Source organism: Diceros bicornis, chromosome 32, assembly GCF_020826845.1.
Source record: "Diceros bicornis minor isolate mBicDic1 chromosome 32, mDicBic1.mat.cur, whole genome shotgun sequence".
Lineage (NCBI taxonomy): Eukaryota > Metazoa > Chordata > Mammalia > Perissodactyla > Rhinocerotidae > Diceros > Diceros bicornis.
Window position 1 is genome coordinate 18,923,788 of NC_080771.1, and position 23,272 is coordinate 18,947,059.

Consider the following 23,272-nt stretch of genomic DNA (forward strand, 5'->3'; position numbering starts at 1 on the left):
CAAAACAGAGGGGAACAGCGAGGCCTGAGGCCCTTAAATCCACAGAGAGGAAACCTGGGGGCTGAGAGGCCAAGTGCCCAGGTATTCTGCTCCAATCTTCGCACCTACTGTGTACTCAGAGCTTGGCTCATACTAGCTCAAATTTAAGCCCATTGCACAGAGGAGCAAACTGGGCAGAGATTGCAGGCTGGTCAGTTTTTTGAAGAGCCAAGACCACTTATAATGACCTGTCAACCCAAGGCAGAGACAGGTCTGTGGGCTGGTCGGAGGGCTGGTCATAATTTCTCCTGCCCCAGAACCTGCTGATGGGGACTGAGGAAAGATAAAAGCAGGACTGCCCAGTGCTCACACACTGTAGACACAGCTACCACCAGACATCTGCAGTGTGGACATCATCCCAGCCCGTGGCCAGAGCTGGCCGGCCAGAGCATGAGTCAGATTCTGTGCCTGAGCCTTACCCTCTGCCTGATGGTGCAGACAGCTCCAAGTAAGCCCCCACCCCTTCCTGAGGGTGTCGGGCAAGAGGGACACGAGGGACACAGGGACAGGCCTCCAGCTCAACCTCTCCTGGGGGCAGTGGGGCAAGGGCATTTAGACAAGGTCTGGGCAGATGGGAGTTTGTTTCAGGGCTAATCCACTCACCAGCTGCGAGTCTGGGCATTTATTATTTTTATTTTTCCATTTTTATTTTTGGTGAGGGAGATTGGCCCTGAGCTAACATCTGTGCTTGTCTTCCTCTATTTTGTATGTGGGATGTCGCCACAGCACGGCTTGATGAGCAATGCATAGGTCCGCGTCCGAGATCTGAACCAGCAAACCCTGGGCCACCCAAACAGAGTGTGTGAACTTTAACCACTACGCCACCGGGCTGGCCCCCAGGACATTTATATTTATATTTTTTATAAAATATATTTTATAATTCATATAATTTTATGTTTATAATTTATGATTTTATATTTATATTCTTTATAAAAATTATATAAAATTAGTGCTATATTAGTATATATATTTGTGTGTGTGTGTATATAAAACCAACAACCAGATCAAGATCTACAATATTTCCAGCACTCCACATGCCCCTTCCCCGTCAATACCCTCAAAGTAACACTATTCTGACCTCTATCATAAATTAGTTTTGCCTACATAAATGCATTAAAACTTTTTTTTAATTTGAGGGAAACTTTGCTAAAATCACTTTTAGCATTTTGGCACATTTTCTTTTAGTTTTTTTATTGCATATTTGCACATAGCTGTGATATTAGCATGTATACATGTTAATTTTATATTCTTCCTTTTTTTCACTTAAAATCTTATCATAAGCAGTTTATAACTTGAGTTTATAGTTATATTTACTTTGCCTGGTTCCCAGATATAAACGACGCTTCCAGTATTCACCATGGTACGTATGACTGTGGTCCGTAAAGGTCTTTGTTAGTGTGTTTCTGACTATTTTCATAAGGGAGGGAACTGGAAGTGGACTTACTGAGTCAAAGCATGCAAACATTTCACGACTCTTCTACATCCTGCCAAACTATTTTCTCAAGATATCGTATCAATTTATCTTCCACCAACAGTAGATGTGAATGTCGTTTTCACTGTATCTTTGCCAGAATTGGGTGCCATCATTTTTTAATTTATTAAGCAGAAGTTGTAAGTCTCGGTTTTAATTAGCATTTTATGACTACTACAGAGGTGGAATACTGTTTTCATGAGTGCTTACACGTGGCCTCCAGGGAGCAGAGCTGGGATGGAGACCACTCCACAGCAGCTCTTGTTCGGGGCTGTGAGGCACTCTGCCACAGGCTCAGGTGCCCCCCAGAGGCTGGGGTGGCAACAGTAAAACACCACTGTTTAGAGTACAGCCCCAACGTGAGACACTCTGTGTGACCTTGAGCAAGTGATATAACCCCTTTGAGCTTCCGTTTCCACATTTGTATAGTGGGAAAATAATAACACTTACCCTCTAAGTTTTTAGGAGGATGAGGTGAGCTAGTACATTTAAAGTGTTTGGCACAGTGCCAGGCTATAACAGCGATCAGTAAATGGTAATTGTTGGCTCTTCAATCATAAGTGGACCCAAGATTCAGGGCAAATTCATGTAATGTGACAGACCTCAGCCTCCTGGCTCTGTCCTGTGAGACCTCAGGCTGGTCACTACCCCTTTCTGGGCGCTCCAGGCCTCCCCCAGCTCCTCCCAGGGCCAATAAGAAGCCCACCTGAGGGGACCATGTGAAAGGGCTTTGTAAACTGCAAAGGACTGCACACACAGAGGAAGCTTGAGATGGCCCCTCGCCCCCGCTGGCCGGCCTCCATGCCTGAAGGCCACCATTACACCCACTCCTTTGTGCCCAGATATTGCTTATGTAAGACCTGCAGAGACCTGGGTACATGGGCAGAGAGGTATTTTTGGCCACCGGCAGTCAGGGGTGTGACGGTGTGCTTTATGACACCAATTCCAAATACCAGTTCCGTCAAAATCTCCTAGAGGGGTTTGCAAATCTAATTTCCTGATGCAACCCTGAGATTCTCATTCAGAAAGTGGGGGTGGGGCCTAGGAATCAGCATTTTTGCAATGATTTCCCCAGATGGTTCTGATGCACAGCCCAGTTCAATAACACTTGGATCAGATTTGCTTTCTGTCACTTTGCAGAGTGAGGCCCAGAGGACCAGGGCACAGAACAATTCAGTTTTGTGAGGAAAGAGGGGAAAAAATGACCTGGGTGTTTCAGGAAGGGGCAACCGATGTGAGGCCTCAGCAACCCTTGACAACCAGAGTAGGGCAGGATGACAGCTTACAAGAGGAAGAAGTGCCCATAGGCAGAGGATAAATTCACCTTGATCTAGTTCGTATCTATTCCAAGAGCTGGCTATGGTGCTCGTATGCTTCTAGTGTGTATGTGTGTTTGTGTGTGTGTGTATAATATGCGAATGTATGCCACATATGGATACATTGTAACCCATGTATGACTGTACCTACATGCATATGTACGCATGTGGGCATGCTTTTTGCGTGTGTGTGAGGAAGATTAGCCCTGAGCTAACACCTGCTGTCAATCCTCTCTCTTTTTTTTTCTTTTGCTGAGGAAGACTGGCCCTGGGCTAACATCCATGCCCATCTTCCTCTACTTTACATGTGGGACACCTACCACAGCGTGGCTTGATGAGCAGTGTGTGGGTCCACGCCTAGGATCCAAACCTGAGAACCTCGGGCCGCTAGAGGTGGAGCACACAAACTTAACTACTACGTCACAGGGCCAGCCCCTATACGGGCGTGCTTTTAACTCTTCTATTTCTGCATGTTTCTTTGTGAATGAGCTGTGCTCATATATACCTAGGTATGTATAAATTTGCATGGACATGTAAGTATTAACACGAGTGTGTATATGAATGAGATTGCATATATACATGTGATTTCTTCCCGGAAATATGCCAGGCAAATGTTAGCAGCAAAAAAGAGGTATAGTCATATCAATATCAGACAAACAGAAAACAAAATAAACGACACACTCATTGACATTAAATGATACATTAAAGGACACAAAGAAAAATAATTCATATAACAGACATGAACTTTTATGCACCTACCAACACAGCTTTGAAATCTTAAATCAAATAATGAGAGAGAAAAATACTGAGAGAAACACAGAAAAAGTGGACAAATACACAACTGTTGTGAAAGCTTCAAGCTGCTGCTGGTGTCATGGGCCTGGGTCTTTTCAGTGGCTAGGGTGACCCTTCTCCTCTTTTCCTGGGTGCCCTGCACACCAAGGAGCCTGTAGTGGTTACCAAATATGAGACCCTCCAAGGAAAGCAGATGCACATGGGGAAGACACCCGTCAATGTCTTCCTAGGAGTCCCCGTCTCCACACCTCCTGTAGGTGCCCACAATTTCACTGCCCTGCACCCTCCAGAGCCCTGGGAAGGAATCAGAGATGCCACCACCCACGCCCCTGCATAAGAGCCAGAGGACTGTCAGCTATGAAGTGGGCAGATCCTAGGGAGGGTGGTGGACCTATGCCTGCCTCTGGGCTGGAGTTTGAACAACTCACTGAAAAGAGTGTACTGTGTGACCACAGGCAGGCCTGGGGCCCATTCTGGGCCTCAGTTTCGAAACCTATATAATGAGGTGATTGGTCCAGATGTTGTTTAAGGTACTGATAATACTGTTCTTGGTTCCCCCATGTGAGAGCTCCAAGCAAGGAGGAGGTGCTCACTGACTGTGCCCCCAGGACCTGCTGCGGAGCTGAGTTTTCCTGAATGAGCAGTGCTTACCACACAAACACACACACACACACACACACACACAGCGATCCCTGAGCTCTTCCCTCTCCCTTGGGGCTTGAGCCCAAAGTCAAGCCCACATGGCACCACCAGCCCTCTTCTAAGCTCCGAGACGGGGAAGGCATGGGTGCAGTTTCAGTTTTAATGTCCCAGGGTCTTAATGCAACCTCTAGCTGGGCTCAAGCTCTGAGTCACATGAGCATGTTGGGACAATTACTGCCCTTTGAAGCACTGGGCTTGGCAGTTTACCCAGTATAAGTGTATTTACTGTTTACTCAGACCATTGAGTAACCTATTGTCCAGAACATTCTGTTGCTATCATTAACGATGTTCAGCATCAGCTGGATAAAGCAATGGATTTATAAAAATGTCTACTATGAGAACCTGGGTGTCAGCTGATAAAAAAAAATACAACCACCATCCTGGATGTCTAGTTGTTAAGAACAGGGTCTAAGAACATGTTAGAATTCCAGTCCTCACTTACTGGAACATGGAATGTTAGTTGTTAGAACACTGGCCATCACTGAGAGAAGCCCAGGCATTCTGAACATTCTATGATTATTTGGAACCCCATGGATCAGGTGATAGAACATGGAACAACCATTGTTAGAACTCTAAGGATCAGGGATTTAGAGATTGGGATGCCCATTGCACAGAAGTCTGGGTGTCAGTTGTTGGAACAGTGGCCATGAGCTGTCAGACAATGGCTGTTTGGAACACACAGTGTCAGGTGTAAGAATCTGTGGATGGCTTAGAACAGACTGTGGGGTAGTGGTTAAGTGGGGAGGAGGGAGAGAGGAAGCTGTTATAGATATGGTGGCTTCAACCAGGGTGGTTACTTACAGTGGAGGTGGTGGGAGTGGTCAGACTCCAAATTTATTTTGAAGGTAAAATTGACAGGTTTTGCTGGAGAATTGGACGCGAGTCAGGAGGGAAGAAGAGTAATCAGCGGTAATGACTGGTTTGGGGCCAGAGCAGCAAGGGGACTAGGGGTACCATTTATTGAAATGGAGAAGACTGGGGCAAGAGCAGGTTTGGGCAAAACAAGAGCTCATCTTGAGGCATGTTAAGTTTGAGGTGTCTGATAGATGTCCATTAGGAGATATAGGGTAGGTGGTTTGGATAAAGGGAGCTGTAGGCAGACTGGCCATCAGCATGTCAATGGTGTGAAGCCCTAGGCCTGGATGAGAACAACTCAGGAGAGGGAACAGTCAGAATGAAAAGAACACTGAGGGTTGCAGCCTGGGAGAAGAGAAGGAGTCACCAATGAGATGGCAGGAAAGTCAGGAGAGTGAGGTGTTACAGAAGCCTAGAGAAGGAAAGCTGTTCAAGAAAGGGACTGGGGTCAACCATGTAGAGGGCTGCCAGGGTAAGCAAGACGATGACAGAGATTTAGCAAGATGGAGGTCATTGGTGACCTTGACGGGAATGCCTTCGGTGGTGGGATGGGGACAGATACCTCAGCTGCTCATAACCCGAGTTCTTGGCTATAAGAGTCCTGGTCTTCCTGGTGGGATGTTGGATGTGGTTTATTAGACAGCATCCTAACACCAATATTAGCTGCTACCGAGAAGTCAAGCAAGGAAGACCAAAGACAATCTGTAGAGGTAGAGATGAGCAGCCTGCTGGTGACCTTAGAGAGGCTGGTGGGGGTGGGAGGAAAGACAACAACCTGTTGAAAAGTTTGGCCTTGTGGGGAAGAGAGATAGGATAGTTGCTGGAGAAGGAGGGTGGTGGAGGGTAGGTTTGGAGCAAGGCATATTGAGTGCTGCTGGGAAGGACTGAAGGGGAGCTGGTGATGCTCTGGGGTTGGGGAAGCAGGAGTGAATTATACACACACACACACACACACACACACACACACACACACACACAGAAGACAGGCTGGGACAAGAGGAAAAGGGGATAGAGGAATAGGCAGGCAGGGCTTCCTGTATCCAGTCAAATGGACCCAGCCCCAACTGTGACGAGAATAGCCACCCTTGCGGCTGGGCCTGCAGGGAAGAATGGTGAGGTGGCTAGACCGCCCAGCTCCATAAGCACACCAGATGTCCAACAGTACAAGGCATTGGGCTGGGTGCCAGGTCTCAGATAAATCCACCTCCATCCCTGCCCTTGGGGAGAAAAACAACCCATCAAAATAACTCCAACCCACTACTATAGTCACAGAGGGGAAAGTGCCCAGCAGAGGGGGCACCACTTGAACTGGACCTTAAACACGGGCGGGACTTTGCCAAGCAGAGGAGAAGGCATTTAGCAGAGAAGACAGAGACACAGGGGCTTGGAGGTGGGGGGCAAGGGGCCACGTGTATCTGGAGCAAAGAGTGGCTGGGAAGGAGATGATGAGATGGAAAGGAGGGCCTGGGTCAGTGTGGGTGAATCTAAACTTTATCCTGAGGGCAAGGGGAGCCAGGGAAGGTTTTAAGGAGGGGAGTAACATGGTCGGATTTGTGTTTTCTACCAATCCCTCCTGCCAGAGTGTGCAGGATGAGTTGGAGGGGATGTGAAGAGGCTGGGGCAGTGTTCTGGTCAGAGGTGGTGATGGCATTCACGGGGCAGAGCCCTGGGATGGAGGAAGGGGGCCTATTCAAGAGCTGTTTGGGAGGCAGAACAGAGACTGAAGGGAGGATGGGGCAGGAAAGAAAGGGAGGTGCACAGGACGCCCAGGTTTCTGGCTTGACAGCACCAACAGGGTCTCCAACAGGAGCAGGCAGACCCATGGGGCAAGGGGCAAGGTGGGGAGCGGAAGAATAGGGGGGTGGGGGTGGGAGGGTGAATCCTGGGGAAGCTAATCTACCTCCCATCCCTGGACCATAACGCTAGTGGAGGCTGCTTGGACACACACACACACACACACACACACACACACACACACACACAGGCTGCCTGGATTTTGCTTTAGGTTCTATTCCCTCACTGTGCAACCTGGGTTGAAACCATTCTCCCCAATATCGCCGCCACGCTGGGCCCCAACTCACATCGTGCCCGCAGGTGCTTCAGGGGTCCTGGGGGCAGATCACCTCCATGTACGTCAACACGCAGAAACAGTACAAGTGGCTGCGCTTCAGTGAGGACTGTCTGTACCTGAACGTGTACGCGCCAGTGCACGCGCGTGGGGACTCTCCGCTGCCGGTGAGTATTTAATCTTCAACCATGCGCCATCCCACTCAGGCACCCCACTGCCCCGCTCAGGCCTCGGCCTCCCCAGGAGGCACCTTCCTCACGGGCTCATCTTCCACGCACGATGGCTTCGAATTGGCGGCCCCCGAACAAGTGGTGATCATGCTTCTGCAGTCCAGGCTCGGCGTCCTGGGCTTCCTGAGGTGGGCGGGGCCGGGGACCAGGGCGGGTTCTCCTCTGGACCTGGGAGGAGGGAGTACAGGACGGAGGGAGAGGGACTTGGTCCATGGGGGCGAGACCACGTGGCAGGGGCGGAGCCTAACGTTCGGTGGAAGGGGCGGCGCTCGATACCGCCTCAATGGGGCGGGGCCTAACTCTAAGGAAGATGATGCTGTCGCGAGACCAGGTCTCTCAGGGACAGAGCGAGGCGAGGCCGAGCGGAGTGACGCGGGAGCCCTCAGCACTTAGGCGTCGAGGCTCGGGACCCTGATCATGAGCCCCGGCGTTCCGGCATGGGCGACATCCAGGCCCGCGGGAACTGGGCCCTGCTGGACCAGGTTGCGGCTCTGTGCTGGGTGCAGAAAAGCATCGCAGCCTTTGGCGGAGACGCAGGCTGTGTGACCCTGTTTGGCCAGTCATCAGGGGCCATGTGCATCTCGGGACTGATGAGTGCGGTGCCCTGATAGGCCCAGCACAGACTCAGGACGGCATGTTCCCACGAGTGCATCCTCCACTGCACAGACACACATGCAGATTTCCGTATACTGGAACCTGCCGGTCCACAGACCTGCCTATCCCTGCCAAGGGAACCGCCCCTCAGAGCCAAGGATGTCTGCTCCGTTCAGGAGTAGCACTGATGAGAAAACCAAGCCAGCGCCAGGGAGGGCAATGATGAGAGTAGGGATACTTAGCCAATCTAGTGGGCCAGAGAGCTCGTCCAGCACCTCCTGCCTCCCCACATTCCCACAGAGTTCTATCCCCTAAACAGAGCTCACTAACTGCTCTCTGAGCAGGGCTGGGGCCACAGACCAAGCTGGGAGTCAAGGGCCTGGAGTGTAAGGTCAGGTGCCCTGTGAGGGACACATGGCTGGGAAGTGAGCAGGGACCACATCGCACAGGGCCTTGTGGGCCACAGCAATAACACTCAAACACTTGAGCAACTTTCTGTTTGCCAGACACTCTTCTAAACACCTTACATTTATTCATTCTTTAATTCCCTCAACAATCCAAAAAGAGAAATATTCCCTTTCTACATTCCACAAAAAGAGAAGTTTTCTCCATTCTACAGATGAAAGAAAGTGAGGCCCAGAGAAGTTAAGCAACTTTATCCAAAGTGCACCAGAAAGCAGAGAAAGAATGTAAGCAGGGAAGTGACACAATCGGATGTGCACTTAGAAAGATGGCAAAGACTGCTGGAACTGGGCTAGAAAGAAGCAGGAGCAGAGGCTTGAAGACCAACTGGGAGCAGGGATGGGGTATATCTAAGGAGGGTGGTTCCAAAATAGGTGTAGGAAGGATAGAGAGTAGAAAATGGTTGCAGAGTGTTGCAGGAGGCCAAATGGACAGGACTGGGGCAGCTGGGTGGGAGGGTGAGCAGAGGAGATAGGAAGGCCCCTGGGACTGAGTGGATGGTGTGGGGTAAGGGATGCCGCCCAGATGGGGACTGGCTGGAGCAAGTTTGGGGCACATGAAGTCTGAGGTACCCAAGGGACAATATGGGGAGCACAGATACAGTTGTTCCCTCAACTTGGGCAGTGGAGAAAGGCTAAGGTCAGCACAGGTAACTGGGGCCGTAGAAACCATAGAATCCCCCCTGCCCATTTCTAGCCCAGCAGTAGAGGGAGGCCCTTTCCTACACCAGCAAAACCCCTCCCACAACCTCAGATCCCCTCTGAGACTCCTGGGGCTCATTGCACAGACCAGGATATGGAGGGCCAGAAGCAGGAAGGCACCGACTCTAGGTCTAGGACTCCAACTCAGGCTTCCTGACTCCCTCCTAGCTGCCTGCCCTCTCTGGGCCCCTTCAGGCTGCCCACTCATGGCCAGACAGGCACCCAAAACTGCTCAAGTGGCCCCTACTTGCGCATCTCATGGGTGCCATGCTCCCCACCCTGCAGATGATGTCACTCCTAGCCTGAGGTCTCTTCCATCGGGCCATTTCCCAGAGTGCACTGCAGTACTCAGAGTCTTCATCACTTCTGACTCGCTGAAGGTGGCCAAGATGGGTGGCTCCTCTCCCCCAGGGCTCAGCAAGGAGGGGCAATATGGGGGCACCCCTAAGCACCTCTTCTCTCCACAGAAGGTTGCCTGCCTGGTAGGCTGCAACCACAAGAGCACATGGATTCTGGTAGACTGTCTGAGGGCGCAATCAGGGGCTGAGGTGATGCGGGTGTCCAAGAAGATGGTAGATAGAACTTCCTTCCAGCTCTCTGACCTGGCTGCCTGCATGCCACCCTCCTGACCTGGTCCCCAGCTGCCCCAGGGACCCTGTCTCAGGAGTACACTGGGGAGACTTCCTTTAACTCTAGTCCCCTCCTCTCCCCCCAGAGATTCTTCCACCTGAACTCCCAGGAAGACCCTCAAGAGGTGAGCAGGCACCATTCTGTAATTTGAACAGAAGGTATTTATTGAACACCTACTGTGTGCCAGACACTCAGGATACTCAGTCAACTGTTCAGGCCAAGATTACTTCCCTAGTGGGGCTGATGTTCCAATGAGGAGAGACAATAAACATTTAAAATAATAAGTTATTCACCTTCTGAGAAGGTGATAAGTTAATAGCAACAAATGGAGCAGGGTAAGGAAGTCAGGCATTTTGGGAGGGGTAGAATTTTAAATAGAGGGAACAGAGAAGGCTTCATTGAGAAGGTGACATTTAGCAAAGATTTTCAAGAGGTGAAAGAGTGAGGTGTGTGGATACCTGGAGGCAAGCATCCCAAGTCTGAGTAGCCTGGTCCTGCCCGTTACTGGTCCTCTCCCACACCTGCCCTCCCATGGGTCACTGAGCCCCAGGTCTTCCCAAAGTGCCTATGGCTAGAACAGTCTCTGGAGGGGAACCTGCTGAGCTGGGCACCCTAGGCTGCAGGGATCCTGGGAGGATATGTGGGAGGGCTGGCTGGACACCCCCTTGCCTTGTAGATCACGTGGTTCATGCGCCCCATGGTAGATGGTGTGGTGGTCTCAGATGACCCTGTGGTGCTCCTGATCCAGGGGCAGGTTGCATCTGTGCCCTGCCTTCTGAGTGTCAACAACCTGGAGTTCAGTTGGCTTTTGCCTTTTGTAAGTGAATAAGAGGGGTGCCCACCACAGTGCGAGGAGCAGAGGATGCCTCTTGGGTAGTCCTGGGCATCAGGTCAGATTCTATTGGCCCTCTGGGGATGCCCAAGTGCTTGGGAGCCTCCTGCAGTCCCTGAGCAGTGACAGCTGGCCCGGAATTATGGGAAGGAGAAGAGAAGTGTGGCCTCTTGGAGGTTGGGGGGCCCCAAATCTTCAGATCATGATTTGGCTGGGTCATCATGTCCATTCTTTAGCCTCCAGGTGGCTGCAAATTCTGGGACCCTCCCTTGCTCCTGGGTCAGGATAGATGCCCTAGCTCAGGAGGCACCCTCCCAGCCCCCACTTCAACTTTGACCCAGGTGGTAGTGATGGGCAGATTCGGAGCAGGAGGACAGGAAATGGTCATGGGCCCTTCCTGGGCTGTGTGCTCTGACAACTCACCATTTAAATGGACGGAGCCTTGGGCCTGGTGTATCCCTGGCTGGAATCCCTCCTGATGTTTGGGCCTGGCACATGCCTAGGTCTTTGTCTTGTGGGCAGATCATGAAGTTCCCACTAAACTAGTGCATGATGAAAAAAGAAACCATCACCAAGCTGCTCTGGAGTACCGGTCCCCTGTTGGCAAGAGGCCACACTCTTAGGAGTGCTCAGTTTGGTTAGATAAGGCTAACCTCTCTATCTATCTATCTACCTACCTATCTATCTATTTATACATACCTAGTAGCTACTGTTCACTTCACAAACGACTCCTAGCCAGGATAGAAGTCTTTCTTGGGGGGCTTGGGGTTTGGCATGGGATCAGATGATTGCTGGTGGTTAAGGCCCCCTGGCCTCAGGGTCGTGGCAGGCAGTTCTCATGTAGCAAAAACTCAGGGGTAAAAATTAGCAAAGAAGGAGACTTTCCCAGAAGCTCCACTTTCTCCCTCTTCCCCAAGGCCAAAAACTCCTGGGGGTGCTGAGCCTGGGTCCAAGTCACTGGTGTGCCCACCTCTGGCCCAGCTGGCACCCCAGGATGGGTATAGCTTCCCCACCCAGAATATCACAAAGGAGCGGTTACCACTGGTGGTGGAGGAAGACCTGGGTGATATGGATGACCACAACTGGAAGATGTTATAAAACCATGTGATGGGGCCGGCCCCGTGGCTTAGCGGTTAAGTGCGCACACTCTGATGCTGGCGGCCCGGGTTCGGATCCCGGGCGCACACCGACATGCCACTTTTCCGACCATGCTGAGGCCGCGTCCCACATACAGCAACTAGAAGGATGTGCAGCTATGACATACAACTATCTACTGGGGCTTTGGGGGAAAAATAAAAAATAAAAAAAGAAGAAAGAAACATGTGATGGACCTGGCTGGGGACAGGTGTACTCCACGCTGCAGGCTGCCTGCTAACACTGCAGAATGGGAGTCCCCAAGAATGGTTACACTCTGTCCGCTCATGCTGCTTACCATCTGCTTACCCACCCTCTCTGTATCCCTGGGCTGGTGTGGGGTTGCAAGATGCCATAGAGGTGGCAGTGTGCTGTCAACTTTGAGAGAAGAGGGGCTCTTCCTTAGTTAGGGATGAGGAGGGCAGGGCAAGGCCAGCCTAGGGTGGTGAGGGCAGGCTTCCTGGCTGAGAGGACAGGCTTATGGGCACCTTGGAGATCCTGCCCAGGCTGACTGGGGCTTGGGGAACAGGTGAGTGAGAGGTCAAAGACTAGGCTGGAGAGGATAGACACTGAAGAACATTAAATGCCAAGCCAAGAGAGGAAAGGTTCAGAAGAGGGAAGAGGAAGTCTTCCATGATCCATGTCACAATTCCGTGAATTAAGTTTTAGCATCTGCAGTCTGCAGATGAGGAATTGCAGCTCAGAGATGTTGAGCAACTTGCCCCAGTCAGGTAGCCAATGAGTAGTGCAGACAGGATTCAAATCTGCTCCCTTGATTCTGAAGCCCAAGCTCTTTTCCCTGCCTCATGCAGGTGAGTGGGATACCTGAGGTGGATGAGAAGCCCAGGCCGAGACTTTTCCTGCAGCCCTTCTCAGTTTCCCTATTCATAGGTGGCTGCTTCCTTCTCTACCTGTACGTGTTTGAGCCCCACACTTCCACCAATATCATTATCAAACCCCGCACTGATGGGGCAGACCATGGGGATGAGATCTGCTTCATCTTCAGGAGTCCCTTCTCCAAAGTTGCTAAAGCCCCACCTGACACCCCCCACTGGGTGTCTGGTCTCTCCACCTTTGTATTTGGACCCACCTCTCCATTGGCTGACCACAGGGAGCTAGCCAGTTTCTAGTCTGGAATGCTGTCCCAAAGGACAGCCTCCCAGCCTGGAGGGAATTGTGGAAGGAGCAGGGTGGGATATCAGCACCCCATGCTCTGTTCCAAATGCCACATCCCATTCTGCCCCGAGACCATTCCACAGGTGAGGAGAAGGTACTGAGCCTCCAGATGATCAAATACTGAGCCAACTTTGCCTGCACAGCATGAGTCTGGCCCACCACCACATCTGGGCAGTCTTCCTGCCCAGCGCTAGACCCAATGGCCAGCTGCTTCAGATATTTGTCTCTGCGTATCCTATAGGAAATGTACGACCAGCCCAAGCAGAATGCACTTTCTCCCTCACCTTTCCTCAGTCAGTCACCAGGTCCTAAATGTCCCAAACATGTGTCCCTCCCTGTCCCATGACCACACTCTTCATTCACTCAAGCATTCAGCAGTTGTTCCCAATGCTCTTTTTTGCCCAGCCCAATACTGTGAGCTGGAATTCAAGAATATCACAGACATGACCCCCATTCTCTAGCGGCTCATTCATGTTTAATTAAAACATTAAATTGCTGTAGTGGGGGAGGAGAGGGCACTTTGAGGGCATAGAGGAAGTGTGTGACTGAGCCTGGGTGGGCAGGGGTGGCTTCCTGGCAGAGGTGACATCTGAGCTGAGCTTTGGCTAGCCTTGTGATTGGTTTTCCATCTCCACATTCTCCTCCTTTCTACCCATCCTCCTTATGACACTCAAGAGGTCTCTCTGAAATATCATCTGACCAAGTCACTCACCTGCTTAAAACTCTTCATGGCTTCCCTCTGCCCCCAGGATAAAGTCCCAACCCCTAGGCCTGGCACAAAGATCTTCAAAATCTTTCCTCTGTCATCTTCTCTCCACCTCCATCTTCTCTCCACCTTCCCTCTTCACACATCCCATGTTTTTACCCAACCCTATACTTGTGCTTCCTCCAAAAGCCCTGGTCTTTCATACCTCCAACCCTTTGCACATACCATTCCCTCTGCCTGGAAGGCCCTCGCTACTACACACTTTCTTTTTCTTTGTTAAAGATCTATTTAAATACCTTCTCTCTAAAGCCTTCTTGTCCCCAACTCCCAAAGGGAAGGTGAATGAGGGAAGGCTAAGAGAAAGAGGCCGAGTGAAGAGGAGCATGAATAATCCTCTCTCCTTCCTCCTCCTGAGCAGAAACCCCACTGATGAGAAGCTCCCCTACTGGCCGTGCTACAGCCAGAAGTACCTGCAGCTGGATTTCACCACAAAGGTGGGTGTGAAGCTCAAGGAGGAGAAGATGGTCTTTTGGATGAGGCTGTGCCAGCATTAAGGACCTGAGAAGCAGAGGCACTTCTGAGGGTGGCTTTGCAGGAGGGAGCCTAAGGGATTATCCCAGCCCCTAGGCCTTGGGGAACCTGGCCATGGACACATCAGAGACAAAAGTCCTTCTCTCCCATATCTAGGACCTGCAGAGTCTCCCTACTACCTCCAGGCCAGAGCCAGAGCCTCAGACTGTTGTTCGGGGCCCTGCACCATGCTCTTCAGCCTGACACCCCTTGATGCCCACCTATCTCACTGATCCATCAGGTTTGGCCAGGCCTTTTCACTGTCATGCTTTGCCCAGCTACCCAGCCTCAGGACAAGCCTTTCTCTCCCATCTCCAAATCCTCCCACCCTTCAAGGTCTATTTGGTGTTTTTTTTTTTTTTTTGAGGAAGATCAGCCCTGAGCTAACATCCATGCTAATCCTCCTCTTTTTGCTGAGGAAGACCGGCTCTGAGCTAACATCTACTGCCAATCCTCTTCCTTTTTTTTTCCCCAAGGGCCCAGTAGATAGTTGTATGTCATAGCTGCACATCCTTCTAGTTGCTGTATGTGGGACGCGGCCTCAGCATGGCTGGAGAAGCGGTGCGTCAGTGCGCGCCCGGGATCCGAACCCGGGCCGCCAGTAGCGGAGCGCGCGCACTTAACCGCTAAGCCACCGGGCCGGCCCTCAAAGTCTATTTGAAACCACTTCTTATGCGAAGTCCACCTAGACTGCCACTGCCCCGTTATCACACTTGTCATTTACCATTCATCCTGCTCACCCTTGTGCCTGTTCACATTGGCCTGAGGCCTTGGGCAGGTTATTTGTTACATGGAGTGAAGTTTTGATAGCTTGGGATCTTCTCCCCCTTCCATACTCATCTCCCCTAGAGCCCCTCCAAAGCCTGGACATAGGGGTGTTCCTCAATAAAAACATATTGACTTGACCAGAATTTCTCCATCTGTAAAACGGTTGGGTGAAGTGGATGGTATCTCCATTTGAGCCCTTAGAGGAAGGGAGTGTTGCTGCCTGCTCCTTGTTGGGCTGAGCCTGCTATGCTACTCTCAGTCAACGGGGGGCTGCAGCAAAGTTGCCTGGGTTGCAGAACACTTGGCTTTTTTCCTCATTGTCTCAAGGGCATCCCTCAGGACATCCACACTCCATGCTCACTTGCCCATCAGTTTAGTTCTTGGACTAAGACTCCTCACTCTCTGGCCTCTCTGGCAACCCGACCTGTGCATACCACAGCCTGTCCCACAGGTGTTTTGTTTTGTTTTGTTTTTTGTGGGTTTTTTGGTGGTAAAATACATATAACATAAAACTTATCATTTTAACCATATTTAAGTGTCCAGTTCAGTGGATTAAGTATATTCACATTCCTTGTGTAACTATCACCACCATCCATCTCCAGAACTTTTTCATTATCCCAAACTGAAACTCTATATCCATTAAACAATAACTTCCTATTCCCGCTTATCCCCAAACCCTGGGACCCCCTATTCCACTTTCTATCCTATGAATTTGACTATTCCAGGGACCTCATAAAGTGGAATCATACAATATTTGTCCTTTCATGTCTGGCTTATTTCACTCAGCATAATGTCTTCAAGGATCATCCATGTTGTAGCATATGTCAGAATTTCCTTCCCTTTTAGGACTGAATAATATTCCATTGTATGTGCATACCACATTTTGTTTATCATTTATCTGTTGATGAACATTTGGGTTGTTTCCACCTTTTGGTTCTTGTGAATAATGTTATGAACATCACTGTAGTGTCCCACAGATTTTATGTCCCAAACTACAATGTTGATTCAGTTTTTTATTCCTAGGAGTTCCTGAATCTCTGAGATAACTGGAGGCTGCAGAGACCTGTGGGGTGAGGGGCACCCAATCCTCCATACCCCAGCATCTAAGTCTCAAAAGCAAAAGGAAGTTGGAGGAGGGGGAAAAGCCCATTTCAAGCGAGCATTTATCTTCACAACAACCCTGTCACATGGATTTTATTACCCTATTTTACAGATAAGGAAACTGAGGCACAAGACATAAAATGCCTTGCTCAAGGTCATGACCTATCGGTGACAGAGCAGGAATTTGATCCAGGCCTGTCTGACTCACCCTGCCACCTCCATCCAGACCTGGAGCAATCCCTGAGGGAGGGTGGCCCCCAGAGGACGTGTGGCAGCTCCACTCTCAGTGGAGGCATAGCCAGCAGAACGTCCTTGCCCACCTCTAACCAAGAGACAGGCAACCAAATAGACACTCAGTGGGAACCTGAGTGAAGGCTAGGAGCTCAGCCCCCTGAAGGGTGGTCCTGGGCAACCTATGCAGACAGCAGGGGCTGAGGTCTAGCTGGGCTTAGTTCATCCCAGTGCCTATAGGACATCCTGACCCAGAGGTCCAGAGGTTTGACTCCAGGCTGGTCCAGGCCTGCTGCTGAGGGTCCCTCAGTTCTTCCCCTCCTCAGGCTCTCTCATACAGGTCGGGGGAAGGAGGAACCTTCTCCAAACAGCCACCCACCCAGAGGCTATCCTCTCCCAAATCAGAGGGAGTAGACTGAGCAGGAGCCAGGGCTCAGTCAGGGCCCAGCTGGGCTGCAGCAGATGCCAGGATCATAAAAGGACTCTCAGAGAAACCCGAGGACCTTCTCTAAGAATCCGAGCCTGTAAGAACTTCGGTGGGCAGCATGGGTGGTGGGCTAGCCCCGGGTTTCCCACAGCCCCCGCCCCATACCCTCCTCATCCGGCTTAGGAAGGTCCCCCTCTTCCTGTCTGCTAGTCCCAGGGGGGGCACTGCTGGATTGGGGGAGGGGAGGGCTACCTATAGGGCCCTGTCTCCTCCCTGTCTTCCTGTCTGCACAGGGGTCCTCCCGCGGCCACCCAGAGTCTTTCCTAAAGCCCTCGTCAGGCCCCAGCCCACAGGGAGCGGTTCTCAGAACTGACTGTATCTTGATGAAGTCCCCAGGACACTTCTGTGGCTGTTCCCCAGGTTTACCCCAGGTTGCCAGGGCCGCCAGGAGGACGAAGGCGCACCGGTGCAAACCTGGAGTAGAAACAGAGCGCACATGCGCCTCCTGCGGGCCCCCGCGGCTCAGCCCTGGCTGAGCCTGACACCCCGCTCCGGAAGCGGCGCCCCTTCCTTTCTTCCAACACCCCGCCAGACCCCCACCCCCTGAAGCAGCAATTACTGGCTAAGGCGGCTGGGGAAGGGCCAATTAGCGCGGGAGACGCGGCCCCTCCACGGTGCCCGCGCTGACCGCAGTCCCCGCAGCGCCGCCGCCGCCGCCTCCGGCCCCCAGGCTCCCGCCGACAGCGCCGGCTGCCTGGGAGCCCCCTGGGACGCGCCGTCCGGCCTCCCGCCAACTGCAGTGATGGATCCAGTCGCCTGGCGCAGGGCCAGAGCCCAGGCGGACGCAAGGGCGCCAGAGCTGAAAGTCGCCGCCTCTGGGTGGTGGGGGCGAGCAGGCTGGAGCCTCCCTCCCTGCGAGGGCTCCTACACCCCCGACGGCCTGTGCCCCGGCGCCCGCGATCAGTCGCCGGGCGGGCGGACCCGCTGCAGCAGGCGCGGTGGGGGCGGGGCGGCCCCGGTCTCAAGCTGCCGACTGAGGCGGTCTAGGCAGGGGCGGGCTCTGCTCCAGCCCTCTTGCGACCTCGTTGTCCTGGCTTTGGGACCTCCAAGGCCGGGCTTGGGCTGGCGGCGCCCAGAGCATTCCCTTACTGGTGGCCATGGCAGGGCCTGGCTTTAGAAACCCTCGGCCCGTGCTGGCTCTTGCCCCTCTCTGCAGGGAGGTGGGCAGGAGGGTGTATGGGCAGCACAGGGCCACGGACGGACGCTCATCACTCATGAGTGAATGCATGGACTTCCTTCCCTGGGTCCCTGCCCTGCACAAACTGACTGGCCCACCTGCAGGCTCTGCGATACCTAAGGGGGTCAGTGCTGCCCTCCAGAAGCCCACAGGCTGCAAGAGCAGAGGCTCCAGGGACTGGGCTGGGACCTCAAGCTAATAGAAGCTTTGAGGTCGGGGGAGGCATCAGGTAAAGGAAAGAGGGACTGGAAGAGGGAGCAGTGGGGAGCAGGCACCACCACTTCAACTGGGTCCCCTTCCCCAACTGACCACTTTCCAACCCAAGCTGGACACACTGGGGCCCTATAGTGAGCAACAAGGTGGGCCTATTCTCAGGACATGCTCTGGATGAGCCTGAAGTTTCTAGAAGGGAAGAAGCAGTCGGGGAGAGTTCAGTAGGAAGGTCCACAAATGGGGTTGACCAAAGAGATCTGCTGCTCAATACTTCTTCTGTTTCTCCCATCCACATCCCCCCATCAGTGCTAAGGCCCTGATCAGTGCTGGATGAGTGGAGTGGGGTTCAGAGTGGCCTTTTCTCTGTGCCCTCTCTCTGCCCCCACCCCTGGCAGTTCTGGCCTTGGTAGGGAAGGGCTAGGGCTTGCTGTGTGCTATAGAACCTCACTCAGGCCCTGTTGGGCCAGACTTTCTGTGAGAGAGAGGGATCACTTCTCTAAAGGAGCGAAAACTCCCCTTTCCATGTACCAAAGTCATTAACTGTGTGGAAAGGGAGAGAGCGCCTGTGAGAAATTGGGGTGTGGGGACTAAGTGAGGAAGAAACACAGTGGCAAAGACACCAACTTGAGTCCTTCATGGAATGAGGTGAAAGTGTATTAAATCAAAGCATACGGAAAGGAACAGAGATCGATGAAAGAGACAGTGGAATGATCTGCCAAAAGAATCAGAGAGTGGAGGAAGAAAGAGAAGTAAGTGGACACACAGCCAGACAGACAAATGGACAAAGAGCCAGGGCAGTGCTGGGGGCTGTTCAGGCTGGAAGAGGGCACTCAGAAGGTGGCAGTAGGCAGGGATCTGTTTCTTATCCCAGTTGTCTGACCACTGAGACCCCCCAACCAGGGGAAGGATGATAGAAAGGATCAGCTGGAAAGGCTGTAGGAGCACAGAGGAGATGATGACCTAACTTAGGCTGGGATGGGGTCAGAGAAGGCTTCCCGGAGGAGCGTCTGAAATGATCAGTAGGAAAGAGTAGAGGGAAAGGAGGCAGAGAGGGAGGGGAAGCCGTGTCAGCCAGAGGGCACAGCAGGAGCAAGGGCCTAAAGGCAGGAATTAGCCTGTTCCATCTGAGCAGCTCTGTGTCAATGTGGTCCACACAGGAAGGCTAAGAGAAACAGGGTCCAGAGCAGGAGCATCAGGCCTGTAACCCTGGGGGTGAGCACAGACTCTACCCTGGGGCACTGGGGATCTATGGGAAGGGCATGCCTGGTCACACTTATCTTCCAGAAGGATCTTTAAGGTTACAGAGAGCAGAGGAAGTGGAGGATGAGAGAGCAGAAGTGTGGAGACCAGGGGAGGGCAGTACAGAACTGGACAATGAGTCCTTCATGGAACAGAGCAAGCAGATGGGCAGGACTTGGTGGCAGATGAGGGGAGGGGGGGGAGGTAGAAGTTGAGAAACTCCTAGGTATCCTATTGTTCCAAGAAGCTTTGGGCCAAGGCAGGAGGTCAGCTCTGGCCACCCCCTCTCCTCCACCCACTTGATGGCCCCTGGGGCACTCTGGCTCAGAGTTCTCCCACCCTGGGAACTCGCATAACCCCTCCCCAGGGCCTGGGGGCCTGAAGCCCCTACCTCCCGGGCCCAGGAAAAGCCCCAAGAGGGAGTCCAGTCCAGGATGGGGGCACAGACAGGGCACAGTGTTGCGGGGGAAGGTCCTCCTCTCTCCTCTTCCCCTCGTGGAAGGTTAATCAAGATGGCACTCTAGCCTCCACCATTGACTCTATAATCACAAGGAGAGCTCCATGGCCCTGAGGGGTTGAATTTGAGCCTATTTGTCTTTGGAGCAAATCAGAAGGGGAGGAAGACCCATTTGAGCCCTGAAAAAATTCAGAGGCTGAGATCAGATGGCCTCACGGAGCAGAGTTCAGCATGTCTCTTTTAGGCAGAATTTGGGAGCTGTGTGTTCCTGTCCGGGCCTGTTCCTCTGTGTGTGTCCTCAGGTAAGCCACTTGCCTCTCTGGGCCTGGTTCTCCTCATCTGTGCCCTGGGAACAATCCCCGTGGTAGGACACTACTCCAGTCCCAGCCCTCTCCAGCCATGGTCCAGGACTCCTGTCCACTCCCAGCCCTTTCAGCCATAGGCACTGATGGAAGAGCATGCCCGTGACCTCACCAAGGAGCCACCGGGTAATCATTATGGATCTCCTACTGTTAAGGAGCAAGAACCCTTTCAAGCTGGAAGGTGGAAGAAAAGCCTCTAAGGAAATTAGCACCAGTGGCAGGAAAATTCATCAAAAGCTGGCAGAGGCGCCTGTGGCTGATTCATGTCTCTTGTTTAAGGATCAGCTCTTCTGGTCTAGAGGAAGGACTAGTAGCCTCCAGGGCCTTCCAGAGAGACCCCAGACCCAAGACTCCAAAACTCTGGCCCTGTAGTTGGGCCTCTCAGCACCTGCTGGGGGACTCTACCATCAATTTGCTGCTCCTGAATCACAGGATTCTGCAGTTCTAGGAAAGGCTACTGATGGGCAGGGGTCTTGGGTTTTGATACAACTCTTCTCTCTGCTGTGTGATCTCAGACATTCAGTGGCCTCTCTGATCCTTCCTGCGAGGAGAAATCCTGACCTTGCCTGGCTTCTAGGTGACCAATACATCTATAGTACTCAGCACATCTGGGAAAAGAATAATTTTTCAAAGAGTGAGGATGCAACCATACTCCAACAGCTCTTGGTAGTGGGAGTCTAATGTTAGAAGCAGGGAAACAGCCAGGAACCCATTATCCTGGGTGATGGACACCTCCTTCCCATGGCACCCAGGTATGGCAGGCAGAAGACTGTTGTAACACACACCTCCAAGGGGCACCACTTACCTGGTTTACAGTGTGAATGAGCCCCTGTATGCCTCCTCTGGGTTTGCCACCTACGCATACATTTACACCACACATGTCCCAGAGAAGGCTCTGATTGGGCGATGGCTTGTTCACCACCTGACCTAAAGCATCCTCACTGGGCAGTCTCTGCAGCCCAATGGACTACCCCCAGTCTATCCATGGCTGCGTTCAGCAACTAGAGCTAATCCAGCCCCCAGGCCAGCCAGGTCATTTGATGCTGAAGGAAGCAGGATCCTTTGAAGGGTCTACAGATGTACCAGGCTCCAGAGTCTCAAGGAATCCCTTCCAAGGCCACACCCTGATCCTGTCACAGCCACTGTCCCTGGCTCAGCTACAAAAGGAGGCAAGCCACAGGCAGTTACTCTTTGCAGTAGGAGACCGTGAACTCCCTATAGTCTTGTTCTGCCAGGTCCTTTTTTCAGGCCCCTTCTCAGCTCATTTTATGGTATTTAGACTAGACCTTGTGTAAACTCCAATTGTTATCCACTGCTTCTCTTGACTGCCAACATTTATAGCTGGATTTGTATCAAAGTACGGAGTTGTACAAATGCTAGAATTTCAGAGCTAGAAGGGACCTTTAACATTGCCCTAGCCATCATTCTTTGAGAGCTTGTAACTTTGTGCCAGACACTAACCCAGGCACCTTCTGATGTGTTTGCCTGCCCAGTACATCCATTCCTTTTCCTGGGACATCACCCTGTCCACAGCTATTCACAGTGTCCACAGTTCAATGATGAGCAGATAACCCAAACTTGGCCTGTTAAAGCCAATCCCAAGATTTTTGTGGGAGTATCAAGAAAGAGCAGTCTTCACCACTTGAGAGTGAGTCAGCATGTGAATGAAACTAAAACAGAAAAATAGAACCAAGAGACAGAGACAGAGACAGACAGATAGACAGATTTCTGGTGTCAGTGCTTAAACACCTGGATTCAGCCATGCCTGAAGTCAGTTATACACCAAAACTTTTCAGGTAATAAGCTAATACATTCGTTTTTTTGTGTAAGCTGAATTTAATTGGGTTTCTGTCGCTTGAAACTAAAATAGTCCTGGCAGATACAAGTAGATGTCTTTGTCTTCAATTTATAGACTAAGAAGCTGAGGAACCAGCTAGCTCTGGAATCTTAGGTAAGTCACTAAAGCTCTCTCATATCCAGTTGCTCTAACAAAGAATGAAGATACTAAATTTCTTCAACTTAAGGACTCCTCTCTCTCCTGGGATCTCTCTCTCTGGGTCTCCCTGGCCATTTGCCCTTGAATGAATCAGTCACTTCTTCTGAGTCTCAATTCCTGACCTGCAAAATAGGATAGTAATCCCTCCTTCCTTACCTTAAAGGAATTTGGGAGAATCCAGTGAGACAGTGTTTGAAAAATACTTTGTGCTAGAGCAAATGTTATATAGTGTCTGTATTTCGTGAATGAGGAATCGCAGCTCATCCCAGACCACAATTGTCGTCCCAAAACAGCTCACATCTCTTCCAAAACAATTTTTAAAGGCTTTTTAAAATAAAACTTAACAAGACCTTAAAACACATTTATAAAATGGCTTCCCCACAGCATCTCATTGGACAGGATCTAGCTCAGGCCAGACTCAGGTAGAGTAAGTGAGATGACACTGGACGAAGCTCTCCTGGGAGTAACTCTTTATCACTGTCCCAGGAAGTTTTGTCACTTTTCTAGGAAGTTTTGCTTGCAGGACGTTTATTAAGGAGTGCCCTTGAGATCAAAACCTGTTGATGGGAGAGGAAAGAAGCAGAACTGGTTAGAGGGAGAAGTCAAGTTGCACTGCGGGCTTAACAACAGCTTCAGCTGACTCCATAGGGAGCCCTGGAGCTAATATGGCCCATCAGCGTCGCCCTGCTGGGCCTTTATACCCCCATCTTCATCAGTCATTGCATGTTAGCTGCCCAGGAAAGAAGAGTGACCTGCAGGAAGCTCTCTGTAGCTCAGAGGATCCCTGAAGAGGCTGAGAGTATTCCCAGCTGCTGGGATAACACGTCCTTCACTGAAGAGGAATCTGGGTGGTGCATGTCTGTTTCCATCTCAATCACCAACACTACCTAAGCTGCAAGGCATGCTGGGAGCTCCCCTTGAGCAGGAAGAGCAAGATAAAGTTAGCATAAGGTGGGGCTA

General features: G+C 51.7%; 1 protein-coding gene across 1 annotated transcript; it reads left to right on the forward strand.

Moving 5' to 3' along the window:
• Positions 1 to 429: 429 nt before the first annotated feature.
• Positions 430 to 14,265, forward strand: CES4A (carboxylesterase 4A). The gene is given in 16 exon segments (XM_058527714.1): positions 430 to 482; positions 3,748 to 3,952; positions 7,273 to 7,603; positions 7,912 to 8,075; positions 9,519 to 9,567; positions 9,570 to 9,620; positions 9,699 to 9,805; positions 9,949 to 9,987; positions 10,540 to 10,680; positions 11,218 to 11,298; positions 11,713 to 11,786; positions 12,005 to 12,036; positions 12,039 to 12,098; positions 12,721 to 12,891; positions 13,077 to 13,148; positions 14,129 to 14,265. Coding segments are annotated over 16 exon segments (1,767 nt in total).
• The last annotated feature ends 9,007 nt before the right edge of the window (positions 14,266 to 23,272 follow it).